Below are 23,655 nucleotides of genomic sequence, written 5' to 3'. Positions count from 1 at the left end.
CTATCCATTTTCTTCTCGGGGTATCTGTTCGATGCTCCAATCCACAAATACTACTGCCTGGGCTTTGATGAGATGCAAATATTTGAGCATTTTGTCGTCCTTGACCTCATACGCGCCCTTGATCTGCTGAGTAATCAACTGTGAATCGGAATACAATATAATCCTAGCCGCTCCAATTTCTCGGGCAGCCCGGATGCCGGCTAGAACAGCCTCATATTCTGCTTCATTATTTGTTACCCGGGAACCAATTTTGACTGCCAATTTAATCTTCTCTCCCGATGGGGAGATTATCACGACTCCTACTCCACATCCAACCAGGCAAGAAGCCCCGTCTACAAACACCCTCCATCTCTCTTCCTCAGCAGGTTGAATCATCTCAGATAGGAAATCGGATAAAGCCTGCGCTTTTATGGCCAACCGGGGCTTATACTCAATATCGTATTCCCCCAATTCCACATTCCATTTGATCATCCGCCCGGATACTTCAGAATGAGTCATAATTCTTCCAAGCGGGCTGTCAGTAAGAACGATAATAGGATGCGATAGAAAATAAGGCCGCAATTTCCGGGCAGTCACAACTAAAGCCAAGGCCATCTTCTCCACTTCACTATACCGCAGCTCGGGACCTCTTAGGGCGTGACTGACATAATAGACAGGCTTTTGATCCGAGCCTTCTTCCTTTATTAGGACAGAGCTGACAGCATATTCAGTAGTGGATAAATAGACAAACAATTTATCCCCGGGCTCAGGCTTTACCAGAACTGAAAGCTCAGCTAGATGCTTTTTAAGATCTTGGAAAGCCTGCTCGCACTTGTCATCCCATCCGAACTTTTGGGCTTTTCTGAGAACCTGAAAGAAAGGATAACTTCTGTGGGCTGACCGAGATATAAACCGAGATAGGGAGGCAATCCTCCCGGTCAGCTTCTGCACTTCTTTGACAGATCGGGGAGAAGGCATACATAAGACGGACTTCACTTTTTCTTGGTTGACCTCGATCCCCCGCTCTGTCACTATAAAGCCCAAGAACTTACCACTCTTGACTCCGAAAATACATTTAGCGGGATTGAGCTTGATTCCATAAGATGTCAGAGTGGTAAAGGTTTCTTCCAAATCAGCGATAAAATCCATCACCTCTTTTGACTTTCCCAGAATATCATCCACATAAACCTCCAGATTCCTTCCCAGCTGCTTCTCAAAGACTTTATCCATTAAACGCTGATATGTGGCCCCTGCATTTTTCAACCCGAAAGGCATCACCACATAACAAAATGTACCTCCCGAGGTGATGAAACTGGCCTTGTCTTGATCATTTTTTGCTAAGGGAATTTGATGATATCCCTGATAGGCATCCATGAAACTGAGCAGCTCGAAGCCTGAGGTGGAATCCACCAACTGGTCAATCCGGGGCAATGGGTAATGATCCTTGGGACAAGCTTTATTGAGGTCCCGAAAATCAACACACATCCTCCATTTCCCGGCAGCTTTGGGTACCAGCACCACATTCGAGAGCCATGTAGGAAATTGTACCTCCCGGATGTGGCCGGCTTGCAGCAACTCTTTCACCTGTTCATCAATAACTTTGTCTTTCTCGGGACCAAAGTGTCTCTTCTTCTGTTTGATCGGGTGAGCTCCCGGGAGAATGTTTAATTGATGCTCAGATATCAGGGGTGAAATCCCCGTTAGTTCCTGCTGGGACCAGGCAAATACATGAATATTAGTCTTTAAACATTTAAGTAAACTGACCCGGGTGGATATATCGAGGTCTCGGGCCACCCGGATCTGTCGGCCTGGTCCTATCTCCACAGCTTCCTGCTCTTCCTCTGCTACAAAGTGAACTTCTCCTTTCTCCACTCCACCCTTCCAAACTTCTTCCATCCTGGGTTTCTTCCCCTCCTTTTTCGACTTGCCCTGATCTGCCCGGATACCTTCCACATAACATTTTCGGGAAGAGGGTTGATCTCCACAAACTTCTCCCACCTGGCTTCCCACTGGAAATTTGATCTTTTGATGATAAGTAGATGCTACTGCCCTCAACTCATTCATGGCCGGTCTCCCCAGAATGATATTGTAAGATGATGGGGAGTCCACCACTGTGAAGGTGGTCATGACCGTTTTCTTGACGTCCCGGGAGCCTAGAGTGAGTGGCAGAACAATTTCTCCCTCCGGATAAACTGCATGTCCAGCAAAACCAAAAAGGGCAGTCTCCACAGCTTCCAACTTAAACCCTTGCAAATCCATCTGCACTAAGGCATCTTTGAAAATCACATTGACTGAACTGCCGGAATCCACGAAGACTCTCAGAATGTCGTAATTGGCCACCCGAGCTTGGATAACCAAAGCGTCATTGTGGGGCATGTTTATTCCCTTCAGGTCCTCCGGGCCAAAGCTGATCACGGCCTCGTTCCTTCTAGATCCTTCCACCTCCAGACACTCCCGCCTACTTCTTGATTTCCTGGCATGATTTGAATCTCCATCGGTGGATCCTCCCGATATCATCTTAATCAATCCAGCAACAGGGGACGAAGGACTCCTCTTCTCAGGTTCTGGCTCCCTCCTCCTACCCATATGGTTTCCCGGGTTGTTTCTTGAGTCTACTCGAGCATGAGATACTGGCGGCCGGGGGGTCCAAGGTGGACCTCTCGACCTTTTGATGTACTGGTCATGCCCCTGATTGGTGGGTGGGACATAACTTCTTTTCAAAGCCTTACAATTCTCGGTGCTATGCTGACACACACCATGCCTGGTGCAAAATCCACTTTTCCCGGGTTGGGACAGCTGATGACTGGGAACCGGATCCCTACTGCATTCCTGCACTTCTCTTTCACGGATAATTTTCAAAGGCACATGCGGGGAAAAGTGCCCTGGATTACCCCACCGTGGTCCCCTCTCCTCGGGCTTAGGTGCCCGGTCCCCTCTTTCCTTCCTGATGGCTTCTCTCTTTTGTTTTTGGGCTTCTTCCATATTGATATACTTCTCTGCCCGAGACAGCAAATCCTCAAAATCTTCAGGCACTTTTTTCGTTAATGACTTGAAGAACTCACTCTCTTTTAGGCCTTGAGTGAAGGCAGTAGTTTTTGTCTCTGCAGCACAAGTTGGCACATCCAAGGCCACTTTGTTAAACCTCTTGATATACATCCTCAAACTTTCCTCCGGTCCCTGTCTCACTTCGAACAAACTGAAAGCAGTTTTCTTATACTTCTTACTGCTGCTGAAATGGTGTAAGAAGGCTTTCCGAAAATCCTCAAATGATTTAATACTCAATGGAGCCAATCCATCAAACCATCTCTGAGCTGAGTCCACCAGCGTGGTTAAAAACACTTTACACTTGATCCTATCAGTGTAACAGTGCAGCATAGCCATATTCTCGAACCTGGCCAGGTGTTCTTCCGGGTCCTCGTTTCCATCATACGCCCTTACCTTAGCAGATTTAAAGTTTCCAGGAAGAGGTTCCCGGATGATAGCCTCAGCAAACGGGCGTCCTTTGACAGACGCTCGAGAAGTTCCACGATTTTCCAACTGTCCTTCCAAGACTTTCATTTTCTGTTTTAACTCCAGCATCTCCTCGGCTATCGTTGGTGACTTAGAACCAGCAGAGGATTCCTCCACTTCTCCCCTCTTCTCCTCCTCCCTCAATTCCTGCTGCTGCTCCTGCTCTTTTTCTGGTTCCTTCTCGAGTGGTATATCATGGTGGGAAGCTTCCCGCCTAGCCATAGCTCTCTCTACGGCTTCATTAATGCGTTTATCAAACTCCGCTGGAGTCATAGTGATAAGATCTGGAGGAGCGTCCTCTTGTCTTGAATGATTCGCGTCAACTCCCTGGACCCGGGAAGTGTTCTGGTTAGTTTTCCTCGTGTGAGCCATATCAACGCCTTAGTCTCAAGTTTCCCACAGACGGCGCCAATGATAAGATCCGGGTAAAATGGATGAGCAGGGTCGGGTGCTCCACCGGGTCAAATCAAGAATTTATAGTATTGTTTAGGAAAATGAGCAAGGTAGATGGCTTCGATCGTGACCTGCAAACAATGAAAGGAACTCGTGAATGGGCGCCGGAAGGGTGTCCGGCGTGACCACTCCGATGCTTAAGTCAGCAGGGTTGTCGAGAGGGAAACTTAAAGCAATATGTATGGATGCTTGAGAGTGAAGAAATTTCAGACCCGTAAAATGTCAACGATACCTGCTATTTGAAGAGGAGCTAGGGTTACCTTGATGCGCGTGCTCACCTACTACCTGTACCCTCGGACGTTGACGGCCTGTCGGGTCCCTTTCTACCCGATAGCTTCGTGGGTACTCCAAGAATAAGGGACGTTGACTGCATGTCCAGTCCCTTTCTTCTCCATATTTTCGGGGATACGTTCAGGCGAAAGACGTTGACTTCCCGCCCAGTCGTTTTCTTCCCTACAATCTATAAGATCCTCTAAGTAAGTTACTCGAGTATTGAGTCCTCGGCTTTAGCATGAAAGCCCGGTCCCTTGTTGCCCGGGAGGTAAGTAAATACCCGGTCATGCATGAAGCGCCCAGTCGCGTGGGTAACAATCGCCCTCCCGCTTTCTATATGGGCTACTCAATGAAACTTCCCGGGTCCTCCATGACCCGGGCCCTTATAGGGGTATCACATGGTAAAAGCTAAACTTGGGATTTGAATACGTGGATGCAAAATTTTCGAGACCAATATTTATTAGAGATTTAAAGTTTTTTTTAAAAAAAATAATACAAAATTGACCTGTAAATTGACGTGTATTAGTCAGTGCTCTAAAAAGCGCGCTTAAGCGAACATGTATTAGCCAGTGTTCCGCTTAAGCTTGAGGCTCGACAAAAACGCCCCACTTCGGAGAAAAGCGGCTAAAACGGTAGTTTGACCGAATTAAGCGTAATTAATACGTTTAATAAGTGTACTTAATTACAATTAACCGCATCTATTTATTTTAAATTTTTTTATTTTGAGGTATGTCTTTTTATTTTAAAATAAAAAATTAGGTTTGTAATTTAGATGTTTATTTTTAATTTTAATTATGATTAAACATGTTTGATAATGATTTGACAAATATTTAGCATTTTTTTAATGTGGTTTAGTTGCAAAAACAAATAAAGATTGTAATTTTGAGATTTTTATGCTTTTATAAATATGAGAATTAATGCATCCGACTTAAATTTATCATATTATTCTATTTATTTATTGGTTTGAGATAATTACAATTATACTAAAAATAAGCATGTGCTAATCTCGCTTAAGTTTGAAAAGCTTAAAGCTCGAAATCCGCGCTTCGAGGCGCTTCACGCTTTTTAGAACCTTGGTATTAGCTTCTACTCATATAATAGGTCAGATTAGATTTTAGTATAATAACTTGGCTTCTTGCAGTTTTGATTTATTTTTTCGCCGAAACATCGATATACATATGAACATCTCAGTGATGATCGGAGTCATATAAAAAATTTCCAACGCTACGACATATTACTTTGTTGGGAAAAAAAACTAAAAGATAAAGAAGCCAAATTGTTAAACTAATGTAGGTACGTACGTGATTTCTGCCAATTCTAGGTTCGACAGGATTGCTCTTCTCTTTATTATTATTATTATTATTATTATTATTATTATTATTATTATTATTATTATTATTCAGGCTGGTTCAGAATGCCTTTCTCTTGATCTCTTTCGTAAAAATTAGAATAAGTTTGCAATTGAAATTTTATTTATTAATATTAAACTCGTCTAATAAATGTCAACGTATAACATTAAAAACAAGGGATTCTTTCAATGTTTATAATGGGAAAAGAACACGATAAAAGTCCAAGCGTGCATTCATGAAAACTAACTCTTATCTAGTTCGGTCCATCTCGTTTCTTTTTTGTGTGTGTGTGTGTGTGTGTTTTTTTTTTTTTTTTTGGATAATATAGAATTGGTCCACTCTATAGAGACAAAAAAATATATAAATAAATAATTCAAAAGAGCCTACATATCACAAATTGCACGGCCTTTTACCATTTCAATTCTTCACGAACGAACTAAGATCGAGCTGTCTATATATATATATATATATATATATATATATATATATATATATATATATATATATATATATATATATATATATATATATATATATATATATATATGTATGTATGGCTCGACTTTGAACTTGAGAAATCTGGATCCATTTACGGGCTATATTGATTGTTATGGAACTAATGCATATTGAGCCAATACAATCGAGTTAGTTGAGGCAGTCCAACCAACAAAGTGAATCGTTGTGAATATATTGTCCACAATCAACGCGTGAGAACCCAAATTTTTGAACATATAATTATTTATTTAAATATAGATGTGTATTAATCTTTATAGTCTTCACAAAAAAACTGCTCAGATTTAGACGATAACAGTATACCTACGGTTTTTTGTCCATAAAAAGATCAAAACGACTTCCAGATCAGATTTCCATCGTTCATAATTTAGTTGACGTAGGTTTTAATGTAGTGTGAAATTTGAGCCTGATCCAATGGAGCAATAAGTCGCAAATAATTATGCAACACGACTGTTTTTTCAGTCAGAGTGCTGGTGCATTTTGGAAGGGTCGTTTGCATGATTATTCTGTGTTTTCGAATTCTTCAAGCAATACTAAGGTAAGTGTGCTTGTTTTAAAATATGTTGTGTATGAATTATTTCACTTTTGAAAGTTCTGGTCGAACACTGTTATTCTGTTTTCTACCCCTTCTTAATACAATTATCGTACGTTATATGTTTTGGAACTGTGAGGATTAAGCTGGATATGTGTAGGACTCCCAAAACATGATAAATATGACCCTTACAGGGTGGGATTATAACCGTTATACAGTCTTTCCCCTTTAGAGGAATAAAAATTATGAATTGATATCAGTAAACCATGGAAAATAGAAAAAATTCAGTGTGTAGGCCAATTTATGTTTATGTTTATACTTATCATATGCTATGCATGATATGTTGCTTTTCGACGATCATGTGTATTTGGTATGTACGTGCTCGGAATGTCTCTCACTTAATGAGTGACGACCATATCACACACAATATACTCTACTCTCCCCAGATAAGTCAGAAGAGGAAATCGAGCAAGATGAACAATACCAATTTTGGGGCTGATAATAAGATGAATCAAGAAGTTTATTTTATTTTTCGCTTATTTAAGTATTTTATTTCCCGTTGTAAACTCTTTCATATATTTTTATTGTTTTAAGAACGTATGTTGTAAAGACATTTTTATGATTGATTATGAGTAATAAACTGATTTTTTGTTTATACTCTATTACGAGACTTGTTTTTAATTGTATGGTTGTAAAACAACGCCGGTGTCGACTTACTCCGGTCTCGAGACGTGGCACAACCAGTTGTCTCCGAGTTATTTTGAGAATGTTCTCACACACAAAAAATATTTGAATATTATTCTCTCTCCTCGAACATATTCTAGTATCCATTAAGTATCCAAAATAATTTATTGCTCAAGCACACATGACAATACCTACATCAATATCGGATATATAGTACATTGTATCTACAAATCAAATTTATTAACGTCAGAGCCAATATCTATAAGAATCATTTGCGTATTAAAAATCATTTGAAGTTCTCTACAACATATTATCAAGTTTTATTCATTCGATCAGATTGCACACACTACAAGTTTTTATCAGATCTTTTCAGGATCATTCGTGCATTTTATTCACATTCAATCTTCTGTATTTGAGCTAATTTATGTAGTGAGTTGATTGTAAAATGTCATAAGCCTGTTCTGAACATATTGTTATTTTTGAAAAGTTGCTAGGAGTTTCGGCTCGATAAAGTTTTTGAACCGAACTGAAGTGTGTTTGTATAAGGTGTTCTACCAATCAAATCATCTAGTGGGATATTAATGATAAATCTTTGTTTCTGAACTTCATAAACAAATTCTCAAATTTTATGATCTATTTTACCTTTTATTATAGTTTGAGTATATCAATTCAGTTTGTACCGCAAGCTTTTTCTCACTTTTAAATACTTTTAATTTCTTTATAGTACCTTATATGATCGAGATTCTAAATTGAGTTGTTAATTTTGATTTATTTTGAAATTTACTCGCAAAGCTCTATCCCCGATCTTGACAAGTGATATCATAAAGGTTTTTCTTGATCTCTGAACTATGATAGACACAAATAGTTTCTTTTAATAAAATAACTATGTTCTTAAAAGAAGAATATGATAATTGAAAGATTTGTATGCATGCACATTTATCAGCTCAAGATGACGATATATGATATGTCATAACTGACGGACCAATGATGATTATGAAGGCCAATACTATCGTTGAAATAACAGCCTTGTATCTGCTGAGTAATCAACTGTGAATCGGAATACAATATAATCCTAGCCGCTCCAATTTCTCGGGCAGCCCGGATGCCGGCTAGACAGCCTTATTCTGCTTCATTATTTGTTACCCGGGAACCAATTTTGACTGCCAATTTAATCTTCTCTCCCGATGGGGAGATTATCACGACTCCTACTCCACATCCAACCAGGCAAGAAGCCCCGTCTACAAACACCCTCCATCTCTCTTCCTCAGCAGGTTGAATCATCTCAGATAGGAAATCGGATAAAGCCTGCGCTTTTATGGCACAACGGGGCTTATACTCAATATCGTATTCCCCCAATTCCACATTTCATTTGATCATCCGCCCGGATACTTCAGAATGAGTCATAATTTTCCAAGCGGGCTGTCAGTAAGAACGATAATAGGATGCGATAGAAAATAAAGCCGCAATTTCCGGGCAGTCACAACTAAAGCCAAGGCCATCTTCTCCACTTCACTATACCGCAGCTCGGGACCTCTTAGGGCGTGACTGACAATAGACAGGCTTTTGATCCGAGCCTTCTTCCTTTATTAGGACAGAGCTGACAGCATATTCAGTAGTGGATAAATAGACAAACAATTTATCCCCGGGCTCAGGCTTTACCCGAACTGAAGCTCAGCTAGATGCTTTTTAAGATCTTGGAGAAGCCTGCTCGCACTTGTCATCCCATCCGAACTTTTGGCTTTTCTGAGAACCTGAAAGAAAGGATAACTTCTGTTGGCTGACCGAGATATAAACCGAGATAGGGAGGCAATCCTCCCGGTCAGCTTCTGCACTTCTTTGACAGATCGGGGGGGAAGGCATACATAAGACGGACTTCACTTTTTCTTGGTTGACCTCGATCCCCCGCTCTGTCACTATAAAGCCCAAGAACTTACCACTCTTGACTCCGAAAATACATTTAGCGGATTGAGCTTGATTCCATAAGATGTCAGAGTGGTAAAGGTTTTTCTCCAAATCAGCGATAACATCACCTCTTTTGACTTTCCCAGAATATCATCTCCACATAAACCTCCAGATTCCTTCCCAGCTGCTTCTCAAGACTTTATCCATTAAACGCTATATGTGGCCCCTGCATTTTTCAACCCGAAAGGCATCACCACATAACAAAATGTACCTCCCGAGGTGATGAAACTGGCCTTGTCTTGATCATTTTTGCTAAGGGAATTTGATGTATCCCTGATAGGCATCCATGAAACTGAGCAGCTCGAAGCCTGAGGTGGAATCCACCAACTGGTCAATCCGGGGCAATGGGTAATGATCCTTGGGACAAGCTTTATTGAGGTCCCGAAAATCAACACACATCCTCCATTTCCCGGCAGCTTTGGGTACCCGCACCACATTCGAGAGCCATGTAGGGGAATTGTACCTCCCGGATGTGGGCGGCTTGGCAGCAACTCTTTCACCTGTTCATCAATAACTTTGTCTTTCTCGGGACCAAAGTGTCTCTTCTTCTGTTTGATCGGGTGAGCTCCCGGGAGATGTTTAATTGATGCTCAGATATCGGGGTGAAATCCCCGTTAGTTCCTGCTTGGACCAGGCAAATACATGAATATTAGTCTTTAAACATTTAAGTAAAATGACCCGGGTGGATATATCGAGGTCTCGGCCACCCGGATCTGTCGGCCTGGTCCTATCTCCACAGCTTCCTGCTCTTCCTCTGCTACAAAGTGAACTTCTCCTTTCTCCACTCCACCCTTCCAAACTTCTTCCATCCTGGGTTTCTTCCCCTCCTTTTTCGACTTGCCCTGATCTGCCCGGATACCTTCCACATAACATTTTCGGGAAGAGGGTTGATCTCCACAAACTTCTCCCACCTGGCTTCCCACTGGAAATTTGATCTTTTGATGATAAGTAGATGCTACTGCCCTCAACTCATTCATGGCCGGTCTCCCCAGAATGATATTGTAAGATGATGGGGAGTCCACCATGTGAAGGTGGTCTATGACCGTTTCTTGACGTCCCGGGAGCCTAGAGTGAGTGGCAGAACAATTTCCCCTCCGGATAAAAGCATGTCCAGCACAAACCAAAAAGGGCAGTCTCCACAGCTTCCAACTTAAACCCTTGCAAATCCATCTGCACCTAAGGCATCTTTGAAAATCACATTGACTGAACTGCCGGAATCCACGAAGACTCTCAGAATGTCGTAATTGGCCACCCGAGCTTGGATAACCAAGCGTCATTGTGGGGCATGTTTATTCCCTTCAGGTCCTCCGGGCCAAAGCTGATCACGGCCTCGTTCCTTCTAGATCCTTCCACCTCCAGACACCCCGCCTACTTCTTGATTTCCTGGCTGATTTGAATCTCCATCGGTGGATCCTCCCGATTTCATCTTAATCAATCCAGCAACAGGGACGAAGGACTCCTCTTCTCAGGTTCTGTCTCCTCCTCCTACCCATATGGTTTCCCGGGTTGTTTCTTGAGTCTACTCGAGCATGAGATACTGGCGGGCGGGGGGTCCAAGGTGGACCTCTCGACCTTTTGATGTACTGGTCATGCCCCTGATTGGTGGGTGGGACATAACTTCTTTTCAAAGCCTTACAATTCTCGGTGCTATGCTGACACACACCATGCCTGGTGCAAAATCCACTTTTCCCGGGTTGGGACAGCTGATGACTGGGAACCGGATCCCTACTGCATTCCTGCACTTCTCTTTCACGGTAATTTTCAAAGGCACATGCGGGGAAAGTGCCCTGGATTACCCCACCGTGGTTCCCTCTCCTCGGGCTTAGGTGCCCGGTCCCCTCTTTCCTTCCTGATGGCTTCTCTCTTTTGTTTTTGGGCTTCTTCCATATTGATATACTTCTCTGCCCGAGACAGCAAATCCTCAAAATCTTCAGGCACTTTTTTCGTTAATGACTTGAAGAACTCACTCTCTTTTAGGCCTTGAGTGAAGGCAGTAGTAGTTTTTGTCTCTGCAGCACAGTTGGCACATCCAAGGCCACTTTGTTAAACCTCTTGATATACATCCTCAAACTTTCCTCCGGTCCCTGTCTCACTTCGAACAAACTGAAAGCAGTTTCTATACTTCTTACTGTGCTGAAATGGTGTAAGAAGGCTTTCCGAAAATCCTCAAAGATTTAATACTCAATGGAGCCAATCCATCAAACCATCTCTGAGCTGAGTCCACCAGCGTGGTTAAAAACACTTTACACTTGATCCTATCAGTGTACAGTGCGCAGCATAGCTATTCTCGAACCTGGCCAGGTGTTCTTCCGGGTCCTCGTTTCCATCATACGCCCTTACCTTAGCAGATTTAAAGTTTCCAGGAAGAGGTTCCCGGATGATAGCCTCAGCAAACGGGCGTCCTTTGACAGACGCTCGAGAGTTCCACGATTTTCAACTGTCTTCCAAGACTTTCATTTTCTGTTTTAACTCCAGCATCTCCTCGGCTATCGTTGGTGACTTAGAACCAGCAGAATTCCTCCACTTTCTCCCCTTTCTCCTCCTCCCTCAATTCCTGCTGCTGCTCCTGCTCTTTTTTTGGTTCCTTCTGAGTTGTATATCATGGTGGGAAGCTTCCCGCCTAGCCATAGCTCTCTCTACGGCTTCATTAATGCGTTTATCAAACTCCGCTGGAGTCATAGTGATAAGATCTGGAGGAGGTCCTCTTGTCTTGAATGATTGCGTCAACTCCCTGGACCCGGGAAGTGTTCTGGTTAGTTTTCCTCGTGTGAGCCATATCAACGCCTTAGTCTCAGTTTCCCAGACGGCGCCAATGATAAGATCCGTTGGTAAAATGGAGTAGAGCAGGTCGGGTGCTCCACCGGGTCAAATCAAGAATTTAGTAGTATTGTTTAGGAAAATGAGCAAGGTAGATGGCTTCGATCGTGACCTGCAAACAATGAAAGGAACTCGTGAATGGGCGCCGGAAGGGTGTCCGGCGTGACCACTCCGATGCTTAAGTCGCAGGGTTTCGAGAGGGAAACTTAAAGCAATATGTATGGATGCTTGAGAGTGGAAGAAATTTCGAACCCGAAAATGTCAACGATACCTGCTATTTGAAGAGGAGCTAGGGTTACCTTGATGCGCGTGCTCACCTACTACCTGTACCCTCGGACGTTGACGGCCTGTCGGGTCCCTTTCTACCCGATAGCTTCGTGGGTACTCCAAGAATAAGGGACGTTGACTGCATGTCCAGTCCCTTTCTTCTCCATATTTTCGGGGATACGTTCAGGCGAAAGACGTTGACTTCCCGCCCAGTCGTTTTCTTCCCTACAATCTATAAGATCCTCTAAGTAGTTACTCGAGTATTGAGTCCTCGGCTTTAGCATGAAAGCCCGGTCCTTGTTGCCCGGGAGGTAAGTAAATACCCGGTCATGCATGAAGCGCCAGTCGCGTGGGTAACAATCGCCCTCCCGCTTTCTATATGGGCTACTCAATGAAACTTCCCGGGTCCTCCATGAACCGGGCCCTTATAGGGGTATCACATGGTAAAAGCTAAACTTGGAGATTGAATCGTGGATGCAAAATTTTCGAGACCAATATTTTAGAGATTTAAAGTTTTTTTAAAAAAAATAATACAAAATTGACCTGTAAATTGACGTGTATTAGTCAGTGCTCTAAAAAGCGCGCTTAAGCGAACATGTATTAGCCAGTGTTCCGCTTAAGCTTGAGGCTCGACAAAAACGCCCCACTTCGGAGAAAAGCGGCTAAAACGGTGGTAGTTGACCGAATTAAGGTAATTAATACGTTTAATAAGTGTACTTAATTACAATTAACCGCATCTATTTATTTTAATTTTTTTATTTTGAGGTATGTCTTTTTATTTTAAAATAAAAAATTAGGTTTGTAATTTAGATGTTTATTTTTAATTTTAATTATGATTAAACATGTTGATAATGATTTGACAAATATTTAGCATTTTTTTAATGTGGTTTAGTTGCAAAAAAAATAAAGATTGTAATTTTGAGATTTTTATGCTTTTATAAATATGAGATTAATGCATCCGACTTAAATTTTCATATTATTCTATTTATTTATTGGTTTGAGATAATTACAATATACTAAAAATAAGCATGTGCTAATCTCGCTTAAGTTTGAAAAGCTTAAACTCGAAATCCGCGCTTCGAGGCGCTTCACGCTTTTTAGAACCTTGGTATTCGTTCTACTCATATAATAGGTCAGATTAGATTTAGTATAATAACTTGGCTTCTTGCAGTTTTGATTTATTTTTTCGCCGAAACATCGATTACATTGAACATCTCAGTGATGATCGGAGTCATATAAAAAATTTCCAACGCTACGACATATTACTTTGTTGGGAAAAAAAACTAAAAGATAAAGAAGCCAATTGTTAAACTAATGTAGGTACGTACGTGATTTCTGCCAATTCTAGGTTCGACAGGATTGCTCTTCTTTTATTATTATTATTATTATTATTATTATTATTATTATTATTATTATTATATTATTCAGGCTGGTTCCGAATGCCTTTCTCTTGATCTCTTCGTAAAAATTAGAATAAGTTGCAATTGAAATTTATTTATTAATATTAAACTCGTCTAATAAATGTCAACGTATAACATTAAAAACAAGGGATTCTTTCAATGTTTATAATGGGAAAAGAACACGATAAAAGTCCAAGCGTTGCATTCATGAAAACTAATCTATCTAGTTCGGGTCCATCTAGTAGAGGAGGAGAAACAGGAGAAGTCCGTAGAGGGGGAGGAAAAAGAAAAACCTGGAGAGGGAGAAGCAGAGCAAATAGAGAAGCCGACAGAGGAGGTGAAAGAGCCAGAAAACAGCCCTGCTGATATAGAATAGGCTTGTCATCTTTTCATTTTTAAGTTCACTCCCTGTCTTCGGGCTTCGTAGTAATGCAATATTTTCTTTCCTTTTATCATTCTTCGCAATATTTACGAAAATTCAGTACTCGTTCCTTATATGATCAGGATATTCTTGTTCTAACAAATCTAACAATTTTCCAAGTGTTGAGAACTAACTAAGATACCAAATCATGTGAACGGGTATTAGCCTTCCGCACTTTAAATGGATATCTGTGATGTGAATGCCTGGAACGAACGGACACTTAACAGGATGTAGTGCCCTGGGTTTATGAGGAGCTAAGGTGCGGAACCTTAGGCCGGGGAACAGGTCCCGGGGCTTTGGAATGGTCGAGGTACGGAGCCCCGAGCCAGGGAGTAGTACCCTGGGCTTATGTAACACTAAGGTGCGGAACCTTAGGCCGGGGAACAGGTCCCGGGACTTTGGAATGGTCGAGGTACGGAGCCCCGAGCCAGGGAGTAGTACCCTGGGCTTATGTAACACTAAGGTGCGGAACCTTAGGCCGGGGAACAGGTCCCGGGACTTTGGAATGGTCGAGGTACGGAGCCCCGAGCCAGGGAGTAGAACCCTGGGCTTATGTAACACTAAGGTGCGGAACCTTAGGCCGGGGAACAGGTCTCGGGACTTTGGAATGGTCGAGGTACGGAGCCCCGAGCCAGGGAGTAGAACCCTGGGCTTATGTAACACTAAGGTGCGGAACCTTAGGCCGGGGAACAGGTCCCGGGACTTTGGAATGGTCGAGGTACGGAGCCCCGAGCCAGGGAGTAGAACCCTGGGCTTATGTCTCCTCAGTTTTACACAATATCACTTATAGTAGGCAAAAGAATGAGGAAAACGATCCTTTATTATTTCTTCAAAGTGAAAATTACAGCTGTACATTGGCTAAGCGTAATATTTCTTCAAATGAAGTACATTCCAAGGTCTCTTAAGAAGTTTACCCTGAGCATCTTCTAGGTAAAAGGATCCTGAACTGACTCTCTTAATGATTTTGTAAGGCCCCTCCCATCGAGCTTCGAGCTTGCCCACGTCCCCAGCTGGATTAACCTTCTTCATCACCAAGTCCCCTATCTGCAAGTCTCGAACTCGGACCTTTTTGTTGTAGGATTTCATGACCCGGTTTCGATATGCCTCCATCCGGATAATGGCTTGGTCCCTCTTTTCTTCTAATAGATCCAGTTCCAATGCACGGCTACCCTCGTTGTTGCTCGGGTAAGATTCTACCCGGGCAGATGTTTGACCAATCTCAACAGGAAGGATGGCCTCAGATCCATACACCAAGCTGAATGGAGTTTCTTGGGTAGGTGCCCGAGGAGTAGTCCTGTATGCCCATAGTACACTGGGTAATTCTTCTACCCAGTCCTTCCCTTTGCCTTGCAGTCTGGTCTTTAAAGCCTGCACAATGATTCTGTTTACAACTTCTGTCTGCCCATTGGCCTGAGGGTACGCAACAGAAGTGAAGGACTGGGTGATCTTCATTTCCTGGCACCAAGACGTTATTTCTTTTCCTTGAAACTGTCTCCCATTATCCGAGATCAATCGCCGGGGTATGCCGAAGCGACATACTATATTCTTCCATAAGAATTTCAAAACCTCTTGCTCGGTGATTTTAGCCAAGGGCTCGGCTTCCACCCATTTGGAGAAGTAATCCACAGCCACCCACAGGAATTTTTTCTGGGCCCGAGCAACTGGCAATGGGCCGACTATATCCATACCCCACTGATCAAAAGGACAAGATGCCCAAATAGGCTTCATAGGAGTAGCTGGGCTGTGCTGAAAGTTGGAATGATGTTGACAGCTTTCACAAGTCCGGACCACTCGAGCTGAATCATGGTGAAGAGTCGGCCACCAGAACCCGGCTAGCATCGCTTTCCGAGCTAAAGATGTTCCCCCCAAATGCTCACCACAGCATCCTTCATGAATCTCTTGAAGAACATAAATCTCTTCCTTCCCGCTCAAACACTTCAACAATGGTCCCTGGAATGATCTCCTGTATAAGATATTATTTAAGAGAACAAACCTGAGGGCTTGTCTTTTTATTTTCTGTGCTCGAGCTCTCTCCTCGGGCAATTCATTGTCCCGAATGAATTTGATCAGAGGGGTCATCCAAGAATCCTCGGGTATTGTCAACATTTCTTCTTCTTCAATAGTTAGAACTGCTCGGGAAACAAATAAAACCTCCCGGGTGCTGTCTTCCGACAAAGAAGCAGCCATTTTTGCTAGGGCATCAGCCTATCCATTTTCTTCTCGGGGTATCTGTTCGATGCTCCAATCCACAAATACTACTGCCTGGGCTTTGATGAGATGCAAATATTTGAGCATTTTGTCGTCCTTGACCTCATACGCGCCCTTGATCTGCTGAGTAATCAACTGTGAATCGGAATACAATATAATCCTAGCCGCTCCAATTTCTCGGGCAGCCCGGATGCCGGCTAGAACAGCCTCATATTCTGCTTCATTATTTGTTACCCGGGAACCAATTTTGACTGCCAATTTAATCTTCTCTCCCGATGGGGAGATTATCACGACTCCTACTCCACATCCAACCAGGCAAGAAGCCCCGTCTACAAACACCCTCCATCTCTCTTCCTCAGCAGGTTGAATCATCTCAGATAGGAAATCGGATAAAGCCTGCGCTTTTATGGCCAACCGGGGCTTATACTCAATATCGTATTCCCCCAATTCCACATTCCATTTGATCATCCGCCCGGATACTTCAGAATGAGTCATAATTCTTCCAAGCGGGCTGTCAGTAAGAACGATAATAGGATGCGATAGAAAATAAGGCCGCAATTTCCGGGCAGTCACAACTAAAGCCAAGGCCATCTTCTCCACTTCACTATACCGCAGCTCGGGACCTCTTAGGGCGTGACTGACATAATAGACAGGCTTTTGATCCGAGCCTTCTTCCTTTATTAGGACAGAGCTGACAGCATATTCAGTAGTGGATAAATAGACAAACAATTTATCCCCGGGCTCAGGCTTTACCAGAACTGAAAGCTCAGCTAGATGCTTTTTAAGATCTTGGAAAGCCTGCTCGCACTTGTCATCCCATCCGAACTTTTGGGCTTTTCTGAGAACCTGAAAGAAAGGATAACTTCTGTGGGCTGACCGAGATATAAACCGAGATAGGGAGGCAATCCTCCCGGTCAGCTTCTGCACTTCTTTGACAGATCGGGGAGAAGGCATACATAAGACGGACTTCACTTTTTCTTGGTTGACCTCGATCCCCCGCTCTGTCACTATAAAGCCCAAGAACTTACCACTCTTGACTCCGAAAATACATTTAGCGGGATTGAGCTTGATTCCATAAGATGTCAGAGTGGTAAAGGTTTCTTCCAAATCAGCGATAAAATCCATCACCTCTTTTGACTTTCCCAGAATATCATCCACATAAACCTCCAGATTCCTTCCCAGCTGCTTCTCAAAGACTTTATCCATTAAACGCTGATATGTGGCCCCTGCATTTTTCAACCCGAAAGGCATCACCACATAACAAAATGTACCTCCTGAGGTGATGAAACTGGCCTTGTCTTGATCATTTTTTGCTAAGGGAATTTGATGATATCCCTGATAGGCATCCATGAAACTGAGCAGCTCGAAGCCTGAGGTGGAATCCACCAACTGGTCAATCCGGGGCAATGGGTAATGATCCTTGGGACAAGCTTTATTGAGGTCCCGAAAATCAACACACATCCTCCATTTCCCGGCAGCTTTGGGTACCAGCACCACATTCGAGAGCCATGTAGGAAATTGTACCTCCCGGATGTGGCCGGCTTGCAGCAACTCTTTCACCTGTTCATCAATAACTTTGTCTTTCTCGGGACCAAAGTGTCTCTTCTTCTGTTTGATCGGGTGAGCTCCCGGGAGAATGTTTAATTGATGCTCAGATATCAGGGGTGAAATCCCCGTTAGTTCCTGCTGGGACCAGGCAAATACATGAATATTAGTCTTTAAACATTTAAGTAAACTGACCCGGGTGGATATATCGAGGTCTCGGGCCACCCGGATCTGTCGGCCTGGTCCTATCTCCACAGCTTCCTGCTCTTCCTCTGCTACAAAGTGAACTTCTCCTTTCTCCACTCCACCCTTCCAAACTTCTTCCATCCTGGGTTTCTTCCCCTCCTTTTTCGACTTGCCCTGATCTGCCCGGATACCTTCCACATAACATTTTCGGGAAGAGGGTTGATCTCCACAAACTTCTCCCACCTGGCTTCCCACTGGAAATTTGATCTTTTGATGATAAGTAGATGGTACTGCCCTCAACTCATTCATGGCCGGTCTCCCCAGAATGATATTGTAAGATGATGGGGAGTCCACCACTGTGAAGGTGGTCATGACCGTTTTCTTGACGTCCCGGGAGCCTAGAGTGAGTGGCAGAACAATTTCTCCCTCCGGATAAACTGCATGTCCAGCAAAACCAAAAAGGGCAGTCTCCACAGCTTCCAACTTAAACCCTTGCAAATCCATCTGCACTAAGGCATCTTTGAAAATCACATTGACTGAACTGCCGGAATCCACGAAGACTCTCAGAATGTCGTAATTGGCCACCCGAGCTTGGATAACCAAAGCGTCATTGTGGGGCATGTTTATTCCCTTCAGGTCCTCCGGGCCAAAGCTGATCACGGCCTCGTTCCTTCTAGATCCTTCCACCTCCAGACACTCCCGCCTACTTCTTGATTTCCTGGCCCGATTTGAATCTCCATCGGTGGATCCTCCCGATATCATCTTAATCAATCCAGCAACAGGGGACGAAGGACTCCTCTTCTCAGGTTCTGGCTCCCTCCTCCTACCCATATGGTTTCCCGGGTTGTTTCTTGAGTCTACTCGAGCATGAGATACTGGCGGCCGGGGGGTCCAAGGTGGACCTCTCGACCTTTTGATGTACTGGTCATGCCCCTGATTGGTGGGTGGGACATAACTTCTTTTCAAAGCCTTACAATTCTCGGTGCTATGCTGACACACACCATGCCTGGTGCAAAATCCACTTTTCCCGGGTTGGGACATCTGATGACTGGGAACCGGATCCCTACTGCATTCCTGCACTTCTCTTTCACGGATAATTTTCAAAGGCACATGCGGGGAAAAGTGCCCTGGATTACCCCACCGTGGTCCCCTCTCCTCGGGCTTAGGTGCCCGGTCCCCTCTTTCCTTCCTGATGGCTTCTCTCTTTTGTTTTTGGGCTTCTTCCATATTGATATACTTCTCTGCCCGAGACAGCAAATCCTCAAAATCTTCAGGCACTTTTTTCGTTAATGACTTGAAGAACTCACTCTCTTTTAGGCCTTGAGTGAAGGCAGTAGTTTTTGTCTCTGCAGCACAAGTTGGCACATCCAAGGCCACTTTGTTAAACCTCTTGATATACATCCTCAAACTTTCCTCCGGTCCCTGTCTCACTTCGAACAAACTGAAAGCAGTTTTCTTATACTTCTTACTGCTGCTGAAATGGTGTAAGAAGGCTTTCCGAAAATCCTCAAATGATTCAATACTCAATGGAGCCAATCCATCAAACCATCTCTGAGCTGAGTCCACCAGCGTGGTTAAAAACACTTTACACTTGATCCTATCAGTGTAACAGTGCAGCATAGCCATATTCTCGAACCTGGCCAGGTGTTCTTCCGGGTCCTCGTTTCCATCATACGCCCTTACCTTAGCAGATTTAAAGTTTCCAGGAAGAGGTTCCCGGATGATAGCCTCAGCAAACGGGCGTCCTTTGACAGACGCTCGAGAAGTTCCACGATTTTCCAACTGTCCTTCCAAGACTTTCATTTTCTGTTTTAACTCCAGCATCTCCTCGGCTATCGTTGGTGACTTAGAACCAGCAGAGGATTCCTCCACTTCTCCCCTCTTCTCCTCCTCCCTCAATTCCTGCTGCTGCTCCTGCTCTTTTTCTGGTTCCTTCTCGAGTGGTATATCATGGTGGGAAGCTTCCCGCCTAGCCATAGCTCTCTCTACGGCTTCATTAATGCGTTTATCAAACTCCGCTGGAGTCATAGTGATAAGATCTGGAGGAGCGTCCTCTTGTCTTGAATGATTCGCGTCAACTCCCTGGACCCGGGAAGTGTTCTGGTTAGTTTTCCTCGTGTGAGCCATATCAACGCCTTAGTCTCAAGTTTCCCACAGACGGCGCCAATGATAAGATCCGGGTAAAATGGATGAGCAGGGTCGGGTGCTCCACCGGGTCAAATCAAGAATTTATAGTATTGTTTAGGAAAATGAGCAAGGTAGATGGCTTCGATCGTGACCTGCAAACAATGAAAGGAACTCGTGAATGGGCGCCGGAAGGGTGTCCGGCGTGACCACTCCGATGCTTAAGTCAGCAGGGTTGTCGAGAGGGAAACTTAAAGCAATATGTATGGATGCTTGAGAGTGAAGAAATTTCAGACTCGTAAAATGTCAACGATACCTGCTATTTGAAGAGGAGCTAGGGTTACCTTGATGCGCGTGCTCACCTACTACCTGTACCCTCGGACGTTGACGGCCTGTCGGGTCCCTTTCTACCCGATAGCTTCGTGGGTACTCCAAGAATAAGGGACGTTGACTGCATGTCCAGTCCCTTTCTTCTCCATATTTTCGGGGATACGTTCAGGCGAAAGACGTTGACTTCCCGCCCAGTCGTTTTCTTCCCTACAATCTATAAGATCCTCTAAGTAAGTTACTCGAGTATTGAGTCCTCGGCTTTAGCATGAAAGCCCGGTCCCTTGTTGCCCGGGAGGTAAGTAAATACCCGGTCATGCATGAAGCGCCCAGTCGCGTGGGTAACAATCGCCCTCCCGCTTTCTATATGGGCTACTCAATGAAACTTCCCGGGTCCTCCATGACCCGGGCCCTTATAGGGGTATCACATGGTAAAAGCTAAACTTGGGATTTGAATACGTGGATGCAAAATTTTCGAGACCAATATTTATTAGAGATTTAAAGTTTTTTTTAAAAAAAATAATACAAAATTGACCTGTAAATTGACGTGTATTAGTCAGTGCTCTAAAAAGCGCGCTTAAGCGAACATGTATTAGCCAGTGTTCCGCTTAAGCTTGAGGCTCGACAAAAACGCCCCACTTCGGAGAAAAGCGGCTAAAACGGTAGTTTGACCGAATTAAGCGTAATTAATACGTTTAATAAGTGTACTTAATTACAATTAACCGCATCTATTTATTTTAAATTTTTTTATTTTGAGGTATGTCTTTTTATTTTAAAATAAAAAATTAGGTTTGTAATTTAGATGTTTATTTTTAATTTTAATTATGATTAAACATGTTTGATAATGATTTGACAAATATTTAGCATTTTTTTAATGTGGTTTAGTTGCAAAAACAAATAAAGATTGTAATTTTGAGATTTTTATGCTTTTATAAATATGAGAATTAATGCATCCGACTTAAATTTATCATATTATTCTATTTATTTATTGGTTTGAGATAATTACAATTATACTAAAAATAAGCATGTGCTAATCTCACTTAAGTTTGAAAAGCTTAAAGCTCGAAATCCGCGCTTCGAGGCGCTTCACGCTTTTTAGAACCTTGGTATTAGCTTCTACTCATATAATAGGTCAGATTAGATTTTAGTATAATAACTTGGCTTCTTGCAGTTTTGATTTATTTTTTCGCCGAAACATCGATATACATATGAACATCTCAGTGATGATCGGAGTCATATAAAAAATTTCCAACGCTACGACATATTACTTTGTTGGGAAAAAAAACTAAAAGATAAAGAAGCCAAATTGTTAAACTAATGTAGGTACGTACGTGATTTCTGCCAATTCTAGGTTCGACAGGATTGCTCTTCTCTTTATTATTATTATTATTATTATTATTATTATTATTATTATTATTATTCAGGCTGGTTCAGAATGCCTTTCTCTTGATCTCTTTCGTAAAAATTAGAATAAGTTTGCAATTGAAATTTTATTTATTAATATTAAACTCGTCTAATAAATGTCAACGTATAACATTAAAAACAAGGAATTCTTTCAATGTTTATAATGGGAAAAGAACACGATAAAAGTCCAAGCGTGCATTCATGAAAACTAACTCTTATCTAGTTCGGTCCATCTCGTTTCTTTTGTGTGTGTGTGTGTGTGTGTTTTTTTTTTTTTTTTTTGGATTATATAGAATTGGTCCACTCTATAGAGACAAAAAAATATATAAATAAATAATTCAAAAGAGCCTACATATCACAAATTGCACAGCCTTTTACCATTTCAATTCTTCACGAACGAACTAAATATATATATATATATATATATATATATATATATATATATATATATATATATATATATATATATATATATATATATATATATATATATATATATATATATATATGTATGTATGGCTCGACTTTGAACTTGAGAAATCTGGATCCATTTACGGGCTATATTGATTGTTATGGAACTAATGCATACAATCGAGTTAGTTGAGGCAGTCCAACCAACAAAGTCAATCGTTGTGAATATATTGTCCACAATCAACGCGTGAGAACCCAAATTTTTGAACATATAATTATTTATTTAAATATAGACGTGTATTAATCTTTATAGTCTTCACAAAAAAACTGCTCAGATTTAGACGATAACAGTATACCTACGGTTTTTTGTCCATAAAAAGATCAAAACGACTTCCAGATCATATTTCTACCGTTCATAATTTAGTTGACGCAGGTTTTAATGTAGTGTGAAATTTGAGCCTGATCCAATGGAGCAATAAGTCGCAAATAATTATGCAACACGACTGTTTTTTCAGTCAGAGTGTTGGTGCATTTTGGAAGGGTCGTTTGCATGATTATTCTGTGTTTTCGAATTCTTCAAGCAATACTAAGGTAAGTGTGCTTGTTTTAAAATATGTTGTGTATGAATTATTTCACTTTTGAAAGTTCTGGTCGAACACTGTTATTCTGTTTTCTACCCCTTCTTAATACAATTATCGTACGTTATATGTTTTGGAACTGTGAGGATTAAGCTGGATATGTGTAGGACTCCCAAAACATGATAAATATGACCCTTACATGGTGAGATTATAACCGTTATACAGTCTTTCCCCTTTAGAGGAATAAAAATTATGAATTGATATCAGTAAACCATGGAAAATAGAAAAAATTCAGTGTGTAGGCCAATTTATGTTTATGTTTATACTTATCATATGCTATGCATGATATGTTGCTTTTCGACGATCATGTGTATTTGGTATGTACGTGCTCGGAATGTCTCTCACTTAATGAGTGACGACCATATCACACACAATATACTCTACTCTCCCCAGATAAGTCAGAAGAGGAAATCGAGCAAGATGAACAATACCAATTTTGGGGCTGATAATAAGATGAATCAAGAAGTTTATTTTATTTTTCGCTTATTTAAGTATTTTATTTCCCGTTGTAAACTCTTTCATATATTTTTATTGTTTTAAGAACGTATGTTGTAAAGACATTTTTATGATTGCTTATGAGTAATAAACTGATTTTTTGTTTATACTCTATTACGAGACTTGTTTTTAATTGTATGGTTGTAAAACAACGCCG

At 42.1% G+C, this 23,655-nt stretch overlaps 2 protein-coding genes across 2 annotated transcripts; both read right to left on the bottom strand.

The window, feature by feature from the left end:
- Positions 1–3,861, bottom strand: LOC140824317 (uncharacterized). Its single transcript, XM_073185918.1, has one exon. The coding sequence runs from the start codon at positions 3,859–3,861 to the stop codon at positions 1–3; it is 3,861 nt and encodes a 1,286-aa protein (XP_073042019.1).
- A 12,504-nt stretch (positions 3,862–16,365) lies between these two features.
- LOC140824316 (uncharacterized) lies at positions 16,366–20,226 on the bottom strand. Its single transcript, XM_073185916.1, has one exon. The coding sequence runs from the start codon at positions 20,224–20,226 to the stop codon at positions 16,366–16,368; it is 3,861 nt and encodes a 1,286-aa protein (XP_073042017.1).
- Positions 20,227–23,655: the final 3,429 nt, after the last annotated feature.

This window comes from Primulina eburnea, chromosome 2 (assembly GCF_022965805.1).
Source record: "Primulina eburnea isolate SZY01 chromosome 2, ASM2296580v1, whole genome shotgun sequence".
Taxonomy (NCBI): Eukaryota; Viridiplantae; Streptophyta; class Magnoliopsida; order Lamiales; family Gesneriaceae; genus Primulina; species Primulina eburnea.
This window is presented reverse-complemented; position numbering and strand designations above follow the sequence as displayed.

Bases quoted from the DNA above. Each gene is read 5' to 3' on its own strand.
- LOC140824317 (XM_073185918.1), bottom strand. From the start codon at position 3,861: ATGGCTCACACGAGGAAAACTAACCAGAACACTTCCCGGGTCCAGGGA.
- LOC140824316 (XM_073185916.1), bottom strand. From the start codon at position 20,226: ATGGCTCACACGAGGAAAACTAACCAGAACACTTCCCGGGTCCAGGGA.